Consider the following 17,165-nt stretch of genomic DNA (forward strand, 5'->3'; position numbering starts at 1 on the left):
CTCTTGTCTCCAACTGTGCATATAATTGGCGAGTTGACTTCTAGGAAGTAGATTTCATCTATAAAAGATCTCAACTGACAATCCTTTTGAAACTTACTCCTACTCTTCTGTGTTTTCGATGGGCTTCCCTGGTGGCTCAGACGGTAAAGCGTCTGCCTACAATGCGGGAGACGTGGGTTTGATCCCTGGGTCAGGAAGATCCCCTGGCAAAGGAAACAGGTAACCCACTCCAGTATTCATGCCTGGAAAATCCCATGGACCGAGGAGCCTGGTGGGCTACAATCCATGGGGTCGCAAAGGGTTGGACACGACTGAGCGACGTGTGTGTGTGTGTGTTGCACTCTCTACTGGGGAACTGTTAAGAGTGGTGAGGAAAGCCCTGTAGAGGTGGAAACCTTGAGTTTTTGCTTCCATCCACTTAAGTGGGCTCTACAAATATTCCTTTGAGGACTGTGATGTGAAAAATTGAGGAAGCACTGTCCTCCGTGACTACTGACCATTTTATTGACTTGATTCGGTTTAGCCTAACAATTTCTTTTCAGTGATAAACTGAGGACTAAAGGGATGAAGTGTTCTTGTGCCGTGAAGGCAGTATGAGGTAGGAGTTGAGAGATTTTTAGGGGCAAATACCCCCAAATTTGGCTATTAGTGGAGACGTTTTGGTTGAGTGAGTTATCCTTGCTGAGTCTGATTCCTGATCTGTAAGATGAGGCTCATGATGAGTATGCTTACAATGAAGTAAGATAATACATGCAAGCACTGAGCCAAAGCTCCTGGTATCTGATAAGTGCTGGATAAATAGTTCCTATTACTACTTTTATTAGAACTGAGGTCTTCTGAACCTCCTAGGTCCCCCGTCCCCATCTCCATTACATCATCCTGCTTCCTCAGAGGACTATTATTTACAGAGATGAAATCAACAACTGAACAACTAGTATAGGCAAAGCATACTAGATGCGGTTTTTCTTTCCCCTTGAGGAATCACAAATATCTCGACATACATAAGGCATCTAGTCTAGTGCAAAGACAGTAAGAACCCCTGGGCCACTACTCAAGTGTTCCAAAGGTGTCACCAAGGACCCTGGGGGACATGTCCTCCATTTGCTGTATGGAGGGAGCTGTCAGTGCTTCTTGACAGATGACCATATCGATGGCTGAGAATTAAAGTAATCCTGCTCCAGACTGACACTGCAGAGGGGTGGGAGAATGACTCCTGTAGCAGGTCATCCCATCCTTTCCATTATGGTAACCCAGTTCAAAGTGTCTCCTACCTGCAAATGGAGAACCAGTCCCAGTCCTGTAGGAAAATGTTTCATACCACACACACAAGCCAAAGCTGTTGGAAACTCTTTATTTTCGTCTTCCCGTGCTGTAGACAGACAGCACATTCCCCGGCTTTATTTCCTCCCTCAAGGAGAAAAAGGATAGTAGTTGTCTGGGTCTCAGGGCTAAGCTGCTTCTCTCTGGACCTAGCCCAGACAGGACAGAAAAGACTGGTGCTGGATTCCAAACCTATCCTCCAGACATAGTAACCTCACTGAAGGGCAGGCAAATGACTGGATGGCATGTTGTGGGCCTGGCCTCAGGGGTGAAGAATAGAGAGCATGAGGTGACTGTAATGAAAAGATAAGCAACGCACTGTACACAGTTAGCCCCAGAACACACACCTCTGATATTTTGGCCTCTTCCAATCAGCTAAGTGTATCTACGAGGGCTACCGCCTCACAGCTCTAGTCTTGGGTCCTCTTACCATTCTCTTTGGCTTTAAGCTTTGGCTCAAAGGTCAGGGTTCTAACACGTCCTGTGAGAGCAGTTCTCGGCCAGGGTCATAGTCTCAAAGATGTGCCACAACAGAACCTCTGGACACATGGCAGGGATCCCCGCTCACACATCCCCACCCCCAACCCTCTCCAGGGCTTCTTGATCCCGAAGCTGATTCCTCATCAAAACCATTTGCGTTCTCAACTTGAGTGAAGTACCAGGGAGCAACACCAGCCAATCAAGAATATGAACAGGAGGACCACAGGGGCTGAGCCCAAGAGGAAAGATTATAGGTCTCACAACACAATTTTTCCAAACATGAGCTTCAGTTATTTTTTTATTTGGAAAAAAAGTCACAACCAAGAGTATAAAGTACTTTGAATTGAACTCATGTTTTAGGAAGGGGCAACAGGGAAAACCAAAATACACTTTGGAATTGATTGGGTTTTCGAGATGATGAGTCTTTTTTCAAGCATTAAGCTAACTATGTGGTTTGTTAACCTAGATGGTGCAAAAAAATTTCCAGATGGAGTAGAAGCAGATGCTGTTACTTCAGGCAAAGGTGAAAGTTACAGAGTAGAAAGGCAGGGAAAGGCCCTACATCTTTCCCCAAAGATGAAAAAAAAAAGTGTGTGTGTGTAGGTGTGTGTGGGGGGTCCCCTCCTCCATCCAAGAATCTCAAAGCACTGAACTTCATCCACATGTGATGATGGGACTTGCCCCATCTCAGTCAGCAAATCCACCAGGACTAGAGTCGAGAATTCCCACTGCTTCTAGTTCTGAGGACCGCTAAGAGATTCTTGCTTGTGAAATGGCAGAGTTAGGCATTTTGGTTTTTGAAAACAGGTAAGAGACGGAGCTGCCTGTAGAAAGGTGCTCGGAGATAAACTCAAATCACAATTACACTTGGCTTAGATGATTTGGGATCTGGTCTTTAAAGTCTTTTGTTTTTTGAGTCTCCATCCAATGTCTTATATAGAATTTGGTCAGAGACACCTTGGGAAAATTCCAGGTTTTCTAATATTCACATGGGGAAAACCAGATCCTTTCTCTGAATGAAGAAAAACAAGAAGGAATGCTTTTCAAACACTCGTGGCCCTGTCCTTTTCTTCTAATGACAGTAGATGGGTGCATCAGTGCTCGGCTCCACCTCACAGCCTCTACACTAGTCACCCTGGGTGGTACTCAGGCATACAGAGCGTTGTAAACTCCCGGTCTGACTCTGATGAACAGCCAAGAGGGAGAACCTCTCTCAGGCTTCGGGGCTGTTGTTTTTCATTCTCTCTCAATGTCTTCATACAAAGGGAACAACTGAACCATTTCAGGGGGCCTTTGCATGTATGTAAGAGAAGAGACAGGAAGACTCTAAATATAGCCAATGTTAACCCTACTGCTCAACCTACTAAACCATGACAAAAAAGGGGACAGGAGTCTCTACCTTAAATTCAAAGGGAAGCTAAGGTTTCAATGCTATTTAAAGAGTCATTTCATGTCGCTGTCATTGGAAAGGAATGAGACAGCTGCAGAGAGCTTCACCAGAATCTCATTGATGGAGAGGTAGTAAGAATAAAAATAAGATTTGATGGGAGAACAAAATACTGGATGGGAAGATCAGAAATAGAATTATCATCAGCCTCCTGCCACAAACAGGAAAAAAACCACACAAAACAAGATGCACTGACATTGTATATTAAATATTCCTCCCCACTCTCAGGATACTTTTTACATTGCAATAAATAGTGCAATTTTAGCAGCAGAAAACAAGAAGGAATGTGGGAAGTACCCACCTCCCTCTCATGTGTTCTAGCCATGTGCTCTTCCTGGGTAGCACCGATCTCCCCAGGTGCTGGGTGAGAGACGGGATGGAGGGAGGAGGTCTGTGCATGTCTGCCTGCCCTCTGGTGATGCCTGCAGAGTTCAGCAAACACTCCCTCATGTTCACAGGGCACACACTGGGCTGGCTCTTGGACCTGTTCTTGGGCTAAGGCAATATCCGAGAAACGCAGGCCTGACAGGGAGGAATTGGTCATTGATGGTCAGCTGCCTGTCAACCTCATGCACTAAGACTGTGTCCTTGAAGGCCTTGTCCTCATTAGCAATACGGCAGGGAGGGGCCAACAGCAGCCCTTCCGCCCGCGTCTCTCAACACCTGCACCCAGCGGCGCCGGACGGGAGCAGCCCCAGGTGAGGCACAGACATCAGGCACGCAGACCCCACCGCCACCTCCAGGTTCACCCACCTGCACTCTCACCAATGGCCACTGAGAGACAGTCTCCGAATAACTCTGCATCCAGTTTACCGTGAGCCCTCACTCCCCTGTGCGGCAGCCAAAAGGGTGCCCAGGAGACCTTCTTGGTCCTTCTGGATATGAATTGGTCAAGAGGTGGGGGTGGGCTTCTTTTTTCCAGGAACTTGGGTCAAAGACCAGCTTTTCCACCAGCTTTATCCCCGGAAATCCTAAATACTGTCTGAGCACTCCCTGCAGAGTTGAGTTTGAAACATGCAATCCTAACTTCAGTGACAGTCAACTGCAAGGCAACATCTTAATTAGGCAGATGCGCTCCAGGAAAAAAGAGCAACAAAGATGTGAACAGGCAGGAAAGACAGAGCAGACACCGAAGAAGGGCAGGCGGCACAGCCGACACGACAGACCTAGGCCAAGATGCAAAATACCAAGTGGTCGCCACAGCTCAGGCTAGGGCTCCACCTTCTCAGTTCATTCAAGGAAAACTAGCCTGGAGCATGGGGAGGGGAAGAGTAGGGAGCACAGTGTTTGATAACAAAAGTCGAAAGGGAAGGTGAAAAAAGAGGAGACAGAAATGGCATTCTAATCTGCCATTAGATTAGAATCTAATCACCAGGGTGATGACCAGCAAGACAGGAGGCACCTAGGGACCCTGTGAGGCACCAACTATGTAGCCAAGTGTTTCTAACGGAGAATCGGGCCTGAGCACCCGACACCTGCTTTGGCCTTCACCTGCCCTACGTCTGCAGCAGCACCTCTGGCTCGGATAACGAGCAATAGAGAGTGTATCCCAATTCGTCTATTTCCTCAGGGGTGAGCTCTGCAAATAAGTTCACCTTGGGGTTCAGGACACTGGGCAGAATGCCGGCCTCTAAGTGGCTGATGAGCCCCCTCAAGGCCTGCAGGAAGCGGTCGGCCAGCACGTCCGGGGACCAGTCAGCCTCCTCCTGGGCCAAGTGGAGGATGACATTGGTGAGCTGGCTGGCAGTGAGGCGGCCCAGGGCCGGAGTGGACTTGCATACGGCCTTGAGGATCTTGAGGCACAGGGAGCGGCAGCCCGAGTCGGCCTGGTCCAGGGCCCGCAGGCGCGCTGTCTCAGCAGGACGCAGGCTCAGCCGCCACAGGTTGTCATACTGGGCTAGCCGGTGTGGTTTGGCCACCAAGACAGTGTCACCAAGGGTCACTGATGGCAGGAAGTCAATGACAAGGTGCTTGTCCCGCTCATACTGCACTTCCAGAGTCAGGGCCTCTGGGGGCGGGGCTGGTCGAATCACGTAGTCCAAGAGGGACCCGATGGCCGGCCAGTTGATGGAGCCAGCCACTACCTTCTCAAACGTGTCTGCCACCGTCTTCGGAGAAAGGTAGCCCCCTACTACACAGCGGTCCCAGTAACTGCTACCGCGAGGAAAATACTCTGGATTCTCCCGGCGAACTAGAAAGAAGCCAGGGACGTTCATGATGGTGTCCTCCCCGGGGATACATGACCACAGGTTTTGCTCCAACACGAGGGGCACAATGAGTTGGATGTGGTCGGCTGTCACCACCTATTATAGCAAAATTAAAAAGGGTTTGAGGGACCTTCATCTCCTCAAGAGACAAGTTTCCCCAAACACAGGTCTCACCATCTTGTATCCCCCACCACCACCCTCCGAACCCAGCAAAAAAGGAAACTAAAAATTCTTGCACATGACCACATCAATTCAGAGTGAGGACTTAAAACCCAGGTCTGTTAGACATTAGAGCCTGTGCTCGTTCCACACACCCCACTGTTTATGGACTCAGAAGTACATATAACATCCTCCATGCCTTCAAGATCCCAGAAGACAGAAAGCCAGGAAGGAGAAACTGGAACAAGAATAAGGAAGGAGGAAGCCTCTAAAAGCTTCCTAGAAGTTTTACGACTGAAACGAGTTAAAGGCAGGGATCAAATGTTACCACATGTGCAGAATTCAGAAGGAGTAAGACTAATCTTTTTTGGCAAGCCTGGGACACTGATCTTCTGCCCCAATGGCACTATTGAGAAGCATCGTGGTCAGAACCACCCTACCCTTCGTAAGCACCCCCTGGTTACCTGCAGGTCATCATAGAGGCTGCCACTCAGGTACATGTCCCGAAGTGGCATGTCAGGCAACTTGGCCCGCAGGAAGCTCCGGAGCTCAGCACATATGTCCACAGCAGCTTGCTTGGCCCGAGCCTGCTCGCCGGCAGGAATGGCCGCCCGGTTCCGGTAGTAAGTGAGAAGTTTCTCCTGCAGGGACATGCGGAGTCGTGACTTCTTCAAGTCTACTTGGCCCTTCCTGGCCAATGGCTTGGGCCGGGGCGGGCAGAATGTATCTGCCAAGGCAAGAAAGAGAGGCCTGTGAGCTCATCCCATGCTTGCTCATCCACAGCCGCCTCAGCCCCAGAGAGGAGAAGGGCTTAGCACAAAAGGCCAGCGTGGTGCCTGGCGCGTGTGTCCTTAAGAAACATGTTGAGGGCAAGAGTAGCACCAAGAGCCCGAGATGAGTCCCAGAGGGAAACAGCCTTCCTCACCTGTGTCAAAGGCAGAGGAGCCTGTGGGAAGGGCCTGCAGGGACCTGCTCAGGCCTGCCTTCATGTCCTTGTTGAGCAGTCGGGGAGAGCCCATCCAGTTTGGTTCTTCCCAGCTCCTTTTCCCTGAATGGCTCAGGCGGGTGGGGCTGGTGGGGGCGCTGATAGCCCTGTCGTACATCTGAAAGAGCAGAGAGGACCCAGCATGTGGACCTTCTTTCCTGCTTCCCGCCAGTTCTCCCATATTGAGTTCCACTACTACTTTTCAGTAATGTCATTTTATTTTAGATTATGGAATGCTTTGCTCCACACAGAAAAATCTCAGGAAATACTAAATCATATAAATAAGTAAGAAACACATTTATCTATAATGTCACAACCCAGAAAAAAAAACTCAGAATTTCTACTAGTTCTATTCATAAGACCCTGCTGGGTGACTCGGGGACACCCCCTCCTCCACCCAGGCCCCAGGGCTTCCCTGACGTGGGTCAGACCTGTGCCCCTGCCGGGCCTGTCCACAGGGCCACTTCTCTGTTCTGGGGGCACAGGCACCAGCCGGACCCCACAAGGAGCGGCTGACATCTGAGTCAGGCCCCATCGGTGCTTTCGGGGCCTCAGTACCCATTTCAGGACATGACAGGGTCTGACAGACTAAGTGCCGTGCTGTGTGCTTAGTTGCTCAGTCGTGTCCGACTCTTTGTGACCCCATGGACTGTATCCCGCCAGGCTTCTCTGTCCAAGGGATTCTCTAGGCAAGAATACTGGAGTGGGTTGCCATTTCCTCCTCCAGAGGATCTTCCCAACCCAGGTCTCCTGCATTACAGGTGGACTCTTTACTGCCTGAGCCACCAGGGAAGTCACACCAGAAGATAACTATTAATATTTTGGTATATTTCTTTCTGGAAATATGTATTTATATAATTAGCATCTTCCTCTATGCTGCTGCTAAGTCATTTCAGTCGTGTCCAACTCTGTGTGACCCCACAGACGGCAGCCCACCAGGCTCCCCGTCCCTGGGATTCTCCAGGCAAGAACACTGGAGTGGGTTGCCAATTCCTTCTCCAATGCATGAAAGTGAAAAGTGAAAGTGAAGTCGCTCAGTCGTGTCCGACTCCTAGTAACCCCATGGACTGCAGCCTACCAGGCTCCTCCGTTCATGGGATTTTCCAGGCAAGAGTACTGGCGTGGGTTGCCATTGCCTTCTCCAATCTTCCTCTATATATACCTTAAAAAACTGATTTTTTACTTGTCATTTTTATCACTCCTCGTATCACTAAGAATGAATCAGGGCTGAACAATATGGTACAATTTCTGATGATACAACACTGTACCTTATCAATGCACCGTAATGTCAAACACCAATCCATTTATTTAACAAACACATCACTGAATGGCTACTCTGTGCCAGGCACTGTTCTAGGTGTACAAAATAAATCAGTTTCCCAACCCAATTCCTGCCTTCATGGAGTCTGCAGTCCAGTACAGGGATTCAGATACATAATCAACAAGCAAAAGCAGGCAGATACAGGTGTTAATTAAGAGTAAAGCGGGAAAGGGAAATAGGAAATATATGTGTGGTGAGGGTGCTGCTATTTTAAGTAAGGTGGTCACAAGAAGCTATTTTGGTTATTTGCAATTTAACCCTGGGATAAACTTCTTTCTTTGTATTTCCAACAGTTTCTTTATAACAGGATCCTAGAAGCACATTTACTTAATTCTTTTAAGGTCTTGTCTAATAATGTCAAATTGCCATATTACATTCCCATTAGCAGTATCACGGTCTTATTCTAGGTCAGCTCCACTTGGCAGCCTCACCACCTCTCCAGTGCCTGGCCTGGGCTGAGTGCACTTACCCGCTTAACCGCCAGCGTAGCGATGCCCAGCATGGCTGCTCCTCCGACCCCCAGCACCAGCCGGGCGTTGGAGAGTACAAAATCGATGGCCGTCCCAATGCCATTGTCATCTTTCTTGCTTTTGCGCTCACCAGAGCCTGCCATCGCGCACCTGAGGACGAAGGCAGAACACAGCTGTCACCATCTGCGACCCTGAGAACAGACCTCCTCCTCCCTCCTGCTTTGGGCCAGTCCAGGGTACTCTTGAGTTCCAGCAAACCAAATCCTCCTGACTCTAGGGCTCCACACTCGAGGGCCAGGAGGGAGGTAGTGTGTCCTGGATGTACCTAGATGCAGGCGGAGGAAATGATCATGCTAGTTATGGGAAAACCACCCCACCCGTCTATTGAGATTATAGAGAGCACTAAGCTCATGGTCAACCCTTTCTTGTGTTAGAGTGAAAACCCCACCATGAAACCCAATCCTCCGGCCCCTTTCCCAACACTGTAGCGCAGATAGTGCTTTGATCCTTCGGCCACTGCTTGTGGAAAGAAGAGCAGAGAAGGTCTCATTTAATTAGAGGTGGCCCATCTAGTCCCATCACATCCCCTCACACACAGGGAGGTGACTTGTCAGAGGGCTCAGAGAAAAGGGATGACAGAGCCACGTGCACAACTCGCGACTCCTAGCGTGATGCTTTTCCTCCACTATCATGTCTACCCTCGCCCAGATCAAACTGTTCCTATTCTGCGAACTTTCTGCGAACAACGGTAACAACGATGACACGGACTGAATACCCTGGCACACGGAGGTGTAACTACAAGTCCATGTGTGAGGAAGGGCCAAAGAAGAAAAGAACTCTCTGCGGACAGTCCCACTTGACAAATGCTGTTTCTCGGGGAGAGTGCGCAGGGGACCATGAGAAGCTCAGGTGAGCCTGGCTCTGGGGCAGAGACTGAATAAACACGACGGTTGCTGGAGACTAAGCTGCTAACTGGAGAACAAGAAAATCCACCCGTTCACATGCACCTGAAAAATGCACTGAAAATGTGGCCCCCCGAGTGGAGTTCACAGGCACAGTGCAGACGAGGCTGGCCTCCGTACAGGGTTCACGCGGGGTGAGCTCACCTTCGTTCCCTGGCAACAATGGGGTCATCCTGACTGAAGTTCCCCTCATCCTCCCAAAAACCCATTTCCCATGGACTTAAAACCCTGGGCCCAACCCAGATGAGGGATGACAGAGTGGCTCAGATCTGAGCATGGCGCTTCACACTGCTTGCTTCTTCCCCCCGTGCCCTGTATCCCAGGAACTCCCTGTAAACAGTTGTGTACCATTCACCCGTATACCCAGAATGGGAGGACAGAGAGGCAAGATCGCTGGTGCGCCCACCAGTGTGAAGTGATCTCCTTCGAATACCCTTACAACCGAGCACTGCTCACCTCACACCGCGTGCTTCTGCCCTCCTCAACAAGGAAGGAGTATTTCTGACCCCACTTATTTCAGCAGCAGTTGCAGTCGAGCCTTACTCTTTCTCGAACTAGAATTCACCACTTTGGCACTTTTCTGTTCTCTTCTTACCTTCTGCAGTTAGTAGACGCTTCAGGTTCAGGGACAGGATGGGAGACTTCGCCAAATTAAATACACTTCCACTTCAAATGCTCAGAGCAAGCAAGGCTGAGAAGAGGGAAACTGTATTTGCAGGTGGGGTCAGGCAGGAACTCCAGCCATTATCGTCCCTCCAGCAGCCACTGAGACAAACTAACACAATCAGGACAAAGCTGACAGGTACAGTCCCCATACAGAATGATGAGCGCTGTTCTGTGTGCGCTCAGTCGTGTCTGACTCTGCGACCCCATGGACTGTAGCCCGCCAGGCTCCTCTGTCCATGGAATTCTCTCGGCAAGAATAATGCAGCGGGCTGCCATTTTCTATTCCAACCACTGTTTTATTTCTTTTAAAACAAAAGGCTCTTTAGGGATATATTTACAATAGGGAGAACCATCTCCTAAATGATCCTTGCATATGATACAGCAGAGCAAGAAGGGCCCAGCTCCCCTGTGCGGAAGCTGGAAGGAGCCTCTCTGGGCCATTTAGTCCTTGACCCTCTGATGGCTGGTGAGAATGAGGCAGTGAGGTGGCACGACAGAAGAGGCTAAATTTTAGAGTCAGAAATCTTGAGAACTTGCCATTGAGCCCTGACTAACTAGCTGGGTGACCTCAAATGAGTTACTCAGCCCCTCAGCTATGTAAAGGGGATAATGACGCCGGCACGGCCTAAATCACAGGGTTGTAGTAAGGACAACACAGCTACTAAAATACTGCACGTGAACATTTTATCAACTGTTAAAGGACTCTACGAACGTGGGCTATCAAGTCTTTTACGATTTCCATCCACAGGACAAAGGTCACATTTCAGAAGGCACTCAGCAATCCAGATTGTCCTGTGAGGTCCATTTCACCTTCTGAAATGGAGCCAGGAACGGTCTCTGAAACCCACACTGATGCCATCCTGGGCTTGAGACCAAAACTATTACGTTGAGCAGACTTGGGAAAAGGCTTTTCTACACCAGCGCAGTATATTCCCTGCCCCATCCAAGGACCAGGTGGTGCTGATGACCTAGCAACCAGCAAGAAGAGAGAACACCCACAAGCTCCCCCAGGGAGATCAGAGTTTCTAAAACTGAACTCAACCTGTTCCAGTTGAAACTGCTTATCCACAGTATACCCTCCACTCAGGCCGTGCTCTACTAGCTGGGAGCCAGTGAGGGGTAGGAGCTCTGCCTAACCAGGGGGAAGGAGCCTGGGTCCTTGCGCAATTAGGAAGGAGCCCTGTGGTTTAGTTTCAGTTTTACAAGATGAAAAAGCTCTGGAGATCTGTTACATCATAAGATGAATATTCTTAACACGACTGAACTGTACACATACAACTAGTTAAAAGTATTTAAAAAAAGAGAAGGAACCACTGTCCCAGTGGGCAGGGCTGAGGATGCAGAATGTGAACTCTGCTGACACTTCAGACACGGTGTTTAACCTGCCTCCTCAGACACAAGAATGGGAACGGACATACTCACCACCCCGCGTACTGACAGTGGCGGTGATGAGTAACACTGGCCCTGTGGCTTCCTAGGATGACGACACAGAACTCTGAACATTCCAACTTCTTTTACTTGAAAAGGTCATATGATTCGAACTAAACATGACCTGGTTTAAGTATACATGATAAGAACTAACATACATTGAGCATGTACCATGTGCTGGGCATTTTCCCCCTCTTTGCTCTCTTACTCTTCACAACAATCCCATGAGGTCAGTCACATTGTAAGCTCCCCTGTCAGATGAAGAAACTGAGGCATAGGTCAGTCATCATGCGAGTAAGCTGTGCAGTCGTGAGTTGAACCTAGAGCTCACGGTGCTGGGGTGCAGGTTACAGGGGTCCCAAACAGCCTGCAGCCCCACCTTGTACCCATCTGTGCTCCACGCACCACTAGACCATATGCCCCAGGACCATTCTGGCTCATTCACTGCCCCCAGGGCCAGCAGTACTTGACAGACAGGACTTGATGCATCTGTTCCACCCGTGAGCTACTAAGTCTATGTTTTTTTTTGGTTTTTGGAGGAGGTAGTGGCAGCAACCTTTAACGCGACTCACACTCAAAACAGACTCTGAACACAAAGTCTTCAGTACTCACTTCCACTTTCCCTATGCAGGCACAGGGAAGTGGGCATCACTTCGTACCTGCTGTTTACTCCCAAAGGCAGGTCTGCCAATCAACCCAAAACCATTCCACATGGCTCCTCCTGCCTTCCCTCTCTGTTGAAAACAGTACCCTCCACCCAGCTGGCATGCCTTCCACCTCAAAGTCATCCTTCATCCTCCCTCCTCCTGCTACACCAGCCCCCACTTGGTGAAGTCCCCTGCTGCCCACATTGCACCTACATGCAGCCACCCCACCGCCTCAGTCCCTCCACTCATCTGCTCAGATTCACCCACTCTGGGGCCTCTCACCGATTTATTCTGCATGCTGCCCCTGCCCTGACCCCTCATCCACACCACTCCCCGGCTGACAAAGCTGTGGTGCCCACCACCCCCTCATCAGATATCACGACTTCCTCAACAGGAGATTGGATGTCCTTCTAGACCTGGCTCAGTCTCAACTCCAGTCACCTGTCTTCAATTCAGTCAGTTCAGTCGCTCAGTCGTGTCCGACTCTTTGAGACCCCATGAATTGCAGCACGCCAGGCGTCCCTGTCCATCACCAACTCCCGGAGTTGACCCAGACTCACGTCCATCGAGTCAGTGATGCCATCCAGCCATCTCATCCTCTGCCGTCCCCTTCTCCTCCTGCCCCCAATCCCTCCCAGCATCAGGGTCTTTTCCAATGAGTCAACTCTTCACATCAGGTGGCCAAAGTACTGGAGTTTCAGCTTTAGCATCATTCCTTCCAAAGAAATCCCAGGGCTGATCTCCTTAGAATGAACTGGTTGGATCTCCTTGCAGTCCAAGGGACTCTCAAGAATCTTCTCCAACACCACAGTTCAAAAGCATCAATTCTTCAGTGCTCAGCTTTCTTCACAGTCCAACTCTCACATCCATACATGACCACTGGAAAAACCATAGCCTTGACTAGACAGACCTTTGTTGGCAAAGTAATGTCTCTGCTTTTGAATATGCCATCTAGGTTGGTCATAACTTTCCTTCCAAGGAGTAAGCGTCTTTTAATTTCATGGCTGCAATCACCATCTGCAGTGATTTTGGAGCCCCCAAAAATAAAGTCTGACACTGTTTCCACTGTTTCTCCATCTAGTTGCTGAATTAAATACAGTCATCAGGTTACAGTGGAACTTGCTGGTCACCTTGGCATGACAGGAAACAGAGCTCACATACCACTGGCCAAGAACCATTGAAGCACTCTGCGCATTTTCTCATTAACTCTTGCAATAAGCTGAAGAAGTGGGTACTATTTTAGTGGTGGTGCTCAGTCGTGTCCTCTTTGCGACCCCACTGTAGCTAGCCCGCCAAGCTCCTCTGTCCATGGAATTTTCCAGGGAAGAATACTGGAGTGGGATGCTATTTCATCTACAAATGAGGAAATGGAGGCCTGGACAGATTGAATGATTTGCCCTAAATCCCACAGTTGTTAGCAGCAGAGCCACGAAGGCAGTCCTCTGAGGTCTGGACACTATACTTGCTTTAGAGACTTTTGAAACAGAGTATAGTTATGTTTACAGCTTCCCAGTGGCTTAGTTGGTAAAGAATCTGCCTGCAGTGCAGGAGACCTGGGTTCAATCCCCAGGTTGGGAAGATCCTCAGAGAAAGAAATGGCAACCCACTCCAGTATTCTTGCCTGGAGAATTCCATGAACAGAGGAGCCTGGTGGGCTACAGTCCATGGAGTCACAAAGAGTAGGACTGGACTTATGTGACTAAACCACAGAGTTATGTTTGGGGGAACATGATCTAATCCTCAAGAGAACTGAATCCACTGAAGAATGAGCCAGATGGAACAAGATCTAAGTTTTAACCAGTAATTTTTCTAGCATTTTCATACATTAAATGTTCTATGAAGAAAAATGATCCCTAGTAGGACTTGAAACTAAGGGCCTTTTTAACTGGGAGCATTTTATAAGGGAACATTCTGTTATTTATGTTGGTATTTCCTTCAGTATGCCTGAAGAACTTTGGCCCCTAAAAGGAAAGATTCTCCCTTTCCTGGTCCCCTGTATCAGAAAAAATGAAACCTACAGGAACACAGGCCTACCTACCTGAGACTTCTTAATGCATCTGTGAGGTGGAGGTGGGAGAGAGGCAGGCGTGTCTCTGGAAGGCACCTGTGTCCTCTTTCCCTTGGAATTAGGATGGGAGGGGAAAGGAGAGGATCCTAAATGATCCCTCCCAGCTTGCTGTGGAGGAAGACCAGGCCCTTTTCCAGCTGCTTCTCCCGGGCCTCGGGATCCTCCAGTTTCTGGTTTTTCCGGAACTCACGGCGGATGGAGGCAAGGTAGAAGTCTCGATCAGTGTAGCGAAGCTGTCGGCCTTGGCGAAGCAGAGCCCGGTAGAGACTCAGCACCGCCTCTCGGCTCCATGAGGCCATGGGGGACTGACAGGGGCTGGGCGTCAAGCTATACACAGGAGGGAAGAAAGAGAAGCCTAGAATCAGAATTAATGATAGAAGGGAACTACACTGTTGTTCTCGTTCAGTTGCTCAGTTGTGTCCGACTCTTTGTGACCCTTTGGACTGTAGCCTGCCAGGCTCCTCAGTCCATGGGATTCTCCAGGCAAGAATACTACAGTGGGTTGCCATTTCCTTCTCCAAGGGGATCTTCCCCACCCAGGGATTGAACCCACATTTCCTGCATTGACAGGTGGATTCTTTACCGCTGAGTCACCAGGAAAGCCCAGAAGGACCTATGAAAGTGAAATGTGAAAGTGTTAGTTGCTCAGTCATGTCTGATTCTGCAAACCCATGGACTGTACCTCGCCAGGCTCCTCTGTCCATGGGATTCTCCAGGCAAGACTACTGGAGTAGGTAACCATTCCCTTTGCCAGGGGATCTTCTTGACCCAGGGATTGAACCCAGGTCTCTCTTGTTGCAGACACATTCTTTACCATCTGAGTCACCAGTAATTCTGTAGTTCTTAATCCAGGTCTCAGAGACCCCCTCAAGGTCACACTGTGACTTAGTGGCAGGGCCGGGACTAGATTCCAGCCTACAGACTCCTGCTCCTGGGAAACTACCAGCTACGCTGAAAGGTCAGGGACTGGAAGCTGGACTACCTGGGCTTGAATTTTGGCTCTGCCACTTACCTGCCATATGATTTTGGGCAAAGTACATAACCTCTCTGAGCATCAGTTTCCTCACTTGTAAAATAGAAATAATGCTATCTACATTTATATACTGCTATGTACTTTTATGCTAATAGTACTTACCTCATAGGATTATTTTGAAACTTGCCTGAGATATCGCATGTAAAGTGAAAGGAAGTAAAAATATTAGTTAGTCACATCCATCTCTTTGTGACCCCATGGACTGTATGTAGCCCGTCAGGCTCCTCTGGAGCCTAGCTTCTCTAGGCAACTGGAGTGGGTTGCCATTTCTTCCTCCAGAGGATCTTCCCAACCCAGGGGTTGAACCCCAGTCTCCTGCACTGCAGACAGATTCTTTACCATCTGAGCCACCAGGGAAGAAGCACACGTAATATAACTTCACCACAAGGGGCCTCAGTCATACTTGAATCCTAGCACCAACACTTAGTAAGCTAATTACCCTGGGCAAGTTTCTTAACCTCTCTGGGCTTACCTTAGTTCCTCATTTGTAAAATGAGGATTAAAACTGTATTTTCCATATGGTTAGTATGAGGATTAAATGTGGTTAGAATAGCACTCAGCATATGCCAAGCCATCTATTGTGGCAGCTATGATTAATGCTACCTCCCCTTGTGTGTTTGTAAATGTTCAATAAGTATCAGATTTAGTTATACATAAACCACCATCATCTACCTTCAGTAACAATAAACCCTTACAGAACCAGGAGTGTTACCATTTGCAAAGTGCTTTGTCATCCATTATCACATTTAAACTGAGAACTTATGAAGTGGACAGGGTTCATAACAACAATGGTTAATGTTTATTGATTGTTTACTATTATAGCACGCACTGGCCAAGCAGGTCCCACGTGACATCTCATTCCATCAACAATTCTAGTGTCACCAGTATCTCCATTTTAAGTGGAGGAAACTGATGCTGCCAGAGAGAAGTAACTCGCCCACAGGCAGGGCTGTAAAGGGGGGGGTGCACTTCCGACCCCGACTCTGCCTGCCTGTGGAATGAAAACTACCGTGGGCTGGGATCTTACCATGCATACAGCACTTCTAGGTGCTGTACAGACTTTCCCAGTTCAGCGCCTGGCACATACCGAGGGCTCAAAAAATAACGAAGGACGCTCACAGTGTCCCTGTGTGGAAAAAATGATCACCCCTCTTTCTGAAATAAAGAAATGAGACTGAATGGGAGAGGTATCTGACTGGTAAAAAGGTCTAAACTTTGGGCCCAAAGTCAGCTACCGTCAGCCTCTGGCCTTGCGAGCCTGCTGCGCGAGGGTGAGCCAGCCACCGTCCTCATCCCTTTACCCTCAACTGCAGAAGAGCGCCCCTCGGCGCCCAGTCTCCCTGAGTGGGACAGATGAATCCAGAAATCAACAGTAAAGTGTTTTACGAAGTAGGAGGGGACTGGCATGCAAGAGCTGTTACAAGGTCGACAGGCGAATGGGCGGTTGGGCCCTGGAGGGTCCCCAGGTCCTCCCCCTACCTGGGGGGATCGCACCGAACCAGGCTGGAAAGACCCTGAGGCTGGGGCAGGCCGGTTCTGGGGCACCGGGAGAGCTCCGGAGGTTGGGGCGAGGCCCCGGAGCGGCCTCCAGGGGAAAACCCAGGGCAGGCTGGGGCGAGACCCCCGGTGATCAGGCCCGTAGTGTGGGCCCCGGCCGGGCTGGGGACTCAAACAGCGACCCTGAGAGAAGGCGTGGCGAACCCCCAGCCCTAGCCGTCACTCCTCCCCTCGCTCACCTGAGGACCGCGCGCACTTCCTCTACTCGAGATTCGCCTCTCGCCCGGTACCTCTCCTAGGGTCACCCACCAACATGGCCCCTTTACTTCCGGGCCACGACCTTGCGACCGGAGCTGAGAGGAGGAACCGAAGGGAGCCGGGAAGCCGACGGTGGCTGAAGGACTTCCGGTCTCCCCTGCCTAGGCCTCTCTCGGGGTGGGGCCAGGAGCCGCGTCGGGCCCCGCCCCTCTCGGGG

General features: G+C 49.7%; 1 protein-coding gene across 2 annotated transcripts; it reads right to left on the reverse strand.

The window, feature by feature from the left end:
* Positions 1-1,337: 1,337 nt before the first annotated feature.
* Positions 1,338-17,106, reverse strand: MIEF1 (mitochondrial elongation factor 1). 2 transcript variants are annotated; one of them, XM_027540727.1, is made up of 6 exons: positions 16,930-17,106; positions 14,131-14,487; positions 8,389-8,539; positions 6,539-6,716; positions 6,078-6,340; positions 1,338-5,550 (listed from the first exon to the last, which is right to left on the reverse strand). In XM_027540727.1, the coding sequence occupies exons 3-6, from the start codon at positions 8,530-8,532 to the stop codon at positions 4,744-4,746; spliced, it is 1,392 nt and encodes a 463-aa protein (XP_027396528.1). In that variant the 5' UTR covers positions 8,533-8,539; positions 14,131-14,487; positions 16,930-17,106; the 3' UTR covers positions 1,338-4,743. The 2 variants fall into 2 exon arrangements, with proteins under 2 accessions (XP_027396528.1, XP_027396529.1); XM_027540728.1 differs by lacking the exons at positions 14,131-14,487; positions 16,930-17,106 and having other exon boundaries at positions 8,389-9,228.
* Positions 17,107-17,165: the final 59 nt, after the last annotated feature.

The sequence above is a fragment of the Bos indicus x Bos taurus genome, chromosome 5, assembly GCF_003369695.1.
Source record: "Bos indicus x Bos taurus breed Angus x Brahman F1 hybrid chromosome 5, Bos_hybrid_MaternalHap_v2.0, whole genome shotgun sequence".
Classification (NCBI taxonomy): Eukaryota; Metazoa; Chordata; class Mammalia; order Artiodactyla; family Bovidae; genus Bos; species Bos indicus x Bos taurus.

Coding starts and splice junctions, on each gene's coding strand:
- MIEF1 (XM_027540727.1), bottom strand. CDS start 8,532: ATGGCAGGCTCTGGTGAGCGCAAAAGCAAGAAAGATGACAATGGCATT. Junction 6,717..8,388: donor CTACGCTGGCGGTTAAGCGG/GTAAGTGCACTC, acceptor CTGCTCTTTCAG/ATGTACGACAGGGCTATCAG. Junction 5,551..6,077: donor GCCTCTATGATGACCTGCAG/GTAACCAGGGGG, acceptor TTGCTATAATAG/GTGGTGACAGCCGACCACAT.